The sequence below is a fragment of the Cebus imitator genome, unplaced genomic scaffold (genome assembly GCF_001604975.1).
Source record: "Cebus imitator isolate Cc_AM_T3 unplaced genomic scaffold, Cebus_imitator-1.0 Scaffold423, whole genome shotgun sequence".
NCBI classification, from domain to species: domain Eukaryota; kingdom Metazoa; phylum Chordata; class Mammalia; order Primates; family Cebidae; genus Cebus; species Cebus imitator.
This window is the reverse complement of record NW_016107738.1, coordinates 1520753-1525654: the sequence shown is the minus strand read 5'-3', so window position 1 is coordinate 1525654 and position 4902 is coordinate 1520753. Positions and strand designations below refer to the sequence as shown.

The 4902-nt window shown below is 43.1% G+C and overlaps 1 protein-coding gene across 1 annotated transcript in view; it reads right to left on the bottom strand.

The window, feature by feature from the left end:
* The window catches only part of FANCM (FA complementation group M), a 73844-nt gene extending 70651 nt beyond the window's left edge, over window positions 1-3193 (bottom strand). Inside the window, 2 exon segments of the mRNA XM_017509834.1 lie at window positions 1683-1855; window positions 2471-3193. Coding sequence (XP_017365323.1) covers window positions 1683-1855; window positions 2471-2978 — 681 coding nt within the window. The 5' untranslated portion in view covers window positions 2979-3193.
* Window positions 3194-4902: the final 1709 nt, after the last annotated feature.

Genomic DNA, 4902 nt, shown 5'->3' with positions numbered 1-4902 from the left:
AGTGTTTCATGATTTCATTTCATTTTTATAGACACGGGGTCTCACCATGTTGCCCAGGCTGATCTCAAACTCCTGACCTCCAGCTAAAAATTTTTTTTTTTCTTTTTTGAGACAGTCTCACTCCGCCGCCAGGGGCCAGGCTGGAGTGCAGTTGAGCGATCTCGGCTCACTGCAACCTCCGCTTCCCTGGTTCAGGCAATTCTTCTGCCTCAGCCTCCCAAGTAGCTGGGACTAAAGGTGCGTGCCACCACGCCCAGCTAATTTTTGTATTTTTAGTAGAGACGGGGTTTCACCATGTTGGCCAGGATGGTCTCCATCTCTTGACCTCGTGATCCGCCCACCTCAGCCTCCCAAAGTGCTGGGATTACAGGCGTGAGCCACAGCGCATGGCTCAAGCTAAAATTTTTTAAATGACCCTCTCGGGTGGAAATTTTTAACATGCTGTGCACTAATTTAATTTGGAATAATACAAATAAGTGGAAAAATATATCATTTCATGAATATAATTAGGAAGATCAACTATTAAAAAAGATGACAATTCTCCCTAATACAGAGCTATAATACACTAACATTTAGAGTCCCCAAAGAAACGGCTACAAAAATTCACAAACTGGCAGTGAAATTCATGTCTATGCTCTAAATGAAATTAACTTTCCCTATCTTTTCCCTTTTATTCTTGCTCTATAATCTCCTGCTGTCATCATCAGCTACTATAGTTGTAACTACCATCTATATGCTTATAATTTGTAAATCTGTATCTCTACCTCAGAACTCTCCAGCAAGATCCATACTTCTATCAAGTATCACCTAATGAATATCTACAGCTGAATTCCTCATAGACACCTCAAACTCAACACAACAAAGCCATCTTTCCATGCTCCCCTAAACCTGATCTGCATCCAGAACTCACAATCTTCACAGTTTTCCAAGTCAGAAGCCATCCTACATCCCTTCTTCCCCTCATTAGATACCCCTGCCTTTAGCCTTCTTGTCTCTAATCTCTTTCAAATCTTAAGTGTTATCCCAGCTAAACATTTTTTAATGAGTCCCCACCAGCTTTCTCCCCTATGGCCTACAAAGTGCTTTCAAACTGTTAAGCATAAAATATTAATGACCTGGCCCTTAAACAGAAGCAGCAAAGTCACCCTTATAGAAAAGGGAAAAGAAGTCAATTTCATTCAGTGCAAAGATATAAATGATATCTACAACTACATCCCACTACTTCATTTTATTTTATATTCCTGTCGTATTCAACTGGAAGGGACTGTGTTAGGTATGTGGCATACATTATGTCATTATTTTACCTAGCTGACAAAAAAAGACACTGTATATCCACTACCAATCTTTATTAATTCCAAAACTCCATTCATACCCTATTTTAGATCACTGTCCCAACCATGACTAGGCTCTCTTGATCTGTATCTGACACTAATTATCTGGTTAGGCTTAAAAAATGACAAGAAAGATAAAGAAAACAATAATGGCAGCAATAGGAAATAGAGACACTGATTAGAATGGATGACAGAAGATACAGGTATTCTTTATCACCATATGTTCTGAAAATAGATATAAAGACTTTTTATAATAATATTGTCAATAACTCCCATCACTAGTAACTATTCACCAAAATACTCTTTAACAATACAGTTACACTACAAAATACCATTTAACAAAATTATTACCTGGCAATAAGCATAGTTTCCGAGAGCTTTATGAGCTTCATCAATAACTAGACATTTTATTTCAGCAGCGGGACAAGCTCCTCTAGAAAGGTCATTTACCATGACCTGAGGTGTAAGAAAAAGGACTCTCTTACTGCACCATATTTCCTTCCTGGTGAAAGCTTGTGTAGACCCTGGAAATAAAAGTGACATTCTACATTCTAAATTTCAGACTGTTATCCATAAAATATAAATAGCCTTTTCAGAATGCATACATGCTTTGGTAATCTGAAGAGGAAAACAGTTTGACAATCTATGGGAATGCTACAAATATCAAAGCAGGCACTTATCTAGGACTACAACCAAATTGTCTTTAGAGAATTCCAACAAAAAGGCATAATGTTTGAAGAGACGCAAACTCTTCAACTGAGAAATCTTTTTTCAGGAAGAATGCCAGGAAACATCATATTCAGTTACCCATGAGGTATACACATAATAGCTTCAATGACATTGAAGCTATTATGTGTATACCTCATGGGTAACTGAATACGAGGTATACACATAATAGCTTCAATACTACGACAAGCTGCAGATACTCTCTGAAGATTGAATAAAGCAATCCTATTCAGCAGTGTTGCACTTGCTACAAGTAGAGAATGTTTTAAGAGAGGGGGTGTTAAGATGCACGTATTGTATAGCTTGGGAACTATTCCACATGAGACAGGAATTCCTTTAGCTCTATTTCCACGGAAATGCATCTTTTCCCTGGAAACCCAGCTCTTACTTCAAATTAGTCCAGTTTAAGATACCTGTCATTTCGGCCATGTGGGATTGCGGGATACCCATCACCTGGTAGCAAGCCTCAATCTGCTGTGTCACCAAGGGTTTCGTTGGGGCCATGAAGACCACCTTTCCTGAAGGAAACCAGCGGTAAAAATTATACATGACCACGGCGGCAATAAACGTCTTTCCCAGTCCGGTAGGCAGACACACCAGCGTGTTGCAGAACAGAGCAGCCCGGGAGATTTGCAGCTGGTAGTCCCGCACCGGGCAGTTCGTAGGGTAAATCCACAGGGCGCCCGCGGAAGTGCAGAACCCGCCATTCTCTAGACTTAGCTGCTGCTCAGCCTCGTACACCGCAACAAGCAACACATCATCGTCCGACTCCGGCTCAGCATCCGCTGCAGCTGGCAAAGGCGCCTTGGAGCTGCCAGGGCTCTGAGGTCGCTCAGTTCCGGAGCTGCAACCCGGAGCCCCAGATGATCGGGAGATGCTTGAGCCCCACGTCTGAAAAAGCGTTCTTTGTCGTCCGTTCATTAGGTCGACAACCGCCAAAGGCTTCACTCAGATACCCGTAGCAGCAGCAGCTCAACCGCTACGGTTCGGATCCCCATCAGTTTCCTTAGCACAAAACTCGGGAACAAGAAGGAGGGACTACGGCCAGTTTATCCAGTTGAAAATACCGCCACAGAGTTTGCGTTGGAAATATGATTGGCTGGCTTCCCGGAAACTCTCTCAGCTCTTCCGGAGACGCATGCGCATTATAAGGCGTTACTCAAAATATGGTCCCTTGCAGTTCCGGTGTTTTGCTTTGTTTTAAGGGGCTCTAAATTTAAGTTCCGTTTCCAATGATTAGGTGTCTGGGCGTCATCGCTAACGTGGTAAATCACTTAAAATGTTATAAAAGAGATTTATTTAAAAATATTATATACCAGGGTACAATGAAATACTCATCAATTTGTGAATTTAATGTTATTGAGCCTCTAAAGTGCCTTATTCCTTGCAGTTTTTGTTTTTTTTTTTTTTGAGACGGAGTCTCACTCTGTCGCCCAGGCTGGAGTGCAATGGCGCGATCTCGGCTCACTACAGCCTCCGCCTCCTGGGATCAAGCGATTCTCCTGCCTCAGCCTCCCGAGTAGCTGGGATTACAGGCATGTGCCACCACGCCCGGCTAATTTTGTTTTTAGTAGAGACCGTTTTCACCATGTTGGTCAGGCTGGTCTAGAACTCCTGAGCTCAGGTGATTGGCCCACCGCGGCCTACCAAAGTGCTAAGATTACAGGCGTGAGCCACCGTGCCGGCTTATTTTTATATTTTCATTGTTTAAAGGGAAGTGAACGTGGTTTGGTCCAGCTCTTCGTCAGAATTTTTTTTTTTTTTTTTCGAGACGGAGTCTTGCTCTGTCGCCCAGGCTGGTGTGCAGTAAGTAGCACGATCTCGGCTCACTGAACCTCCGCCTTCCGGGTTCGAGCGATTCTCCTGCCTCAGCCTCCTGAGTAGCTGGTGTGATTACAGGTGCGCCCCATCACGGCCAGCTAATTTTTCTATTAGTAGAGACGGGGTCTTACTATGTTGGCCAGGCTGGTCTTGAATTCCTGACCTGGTGATCCGCCCTCCTCGGTCTTCCAAAGTGCTGGGATTATAGACGTGAGCCACCGCGCTCGGCCAGAATTTTTTTTCTTATGTAAGGAGTCCTGATGTTCAACTATTAAATCTTTATTACACATAAGAACATCATAATAAACGTTGGTGTGCAATTATTCCACTCTAATGAAGATTTCTCAGTCAATTCCTGACTTCTCTCTAAACCTGACAACTTTGAGTAACAGCTGTAAATTTCTTTCCTTGTGTACTGAGAAAAAATATATACATCACAGAGTTACGAGAATTAATAATGTCATTCTCATTAGCAAGTGACGTCCTAAGTGCAGCTTCTTTAGAAATTGTTTTATTTGTTCAAGTTTCTGAACTTCGTTTTAGACAAACTTTCTTGTGTCTGTATGTGGGGAAGGGGATGAGCAGTTTGTATTTAAGTTTCAGTTGTGTGATCTTTAAAAGGGAGATGGTGGCTGGGTACAGTGGCTCACGCCTGTAATCCCAGCACTTTGGGAGGCAGAGGCTGGCGGATCACGAGGTCAGGAGTTCGAGACCAGCCTGGCCAACATAGTGAAACCCTGTCTCTACTAAAAATACAAAAATTAGCCAGATGTGGTGGCGTGTGCCCGTGGTCGCAGCTACTTAGAAGGCTGAGGCAGGAGAATCTCTTGAACCCGAGGGGTGGAGGTTGCAGTGAGCCGAGATCAAGCCATTGCACTCCAGCCCCGACAACAGTGCGAAACTCCGTCTCAAAAAAACAAAAAGGGAAAGATGGTGTGGGTTTCTTGATCGACAAGGACTCAACCAGTTTAGATGTCAATTTTTAGGATAGAACTAGATAAAACGAGATGAGCCCATTCAGGGG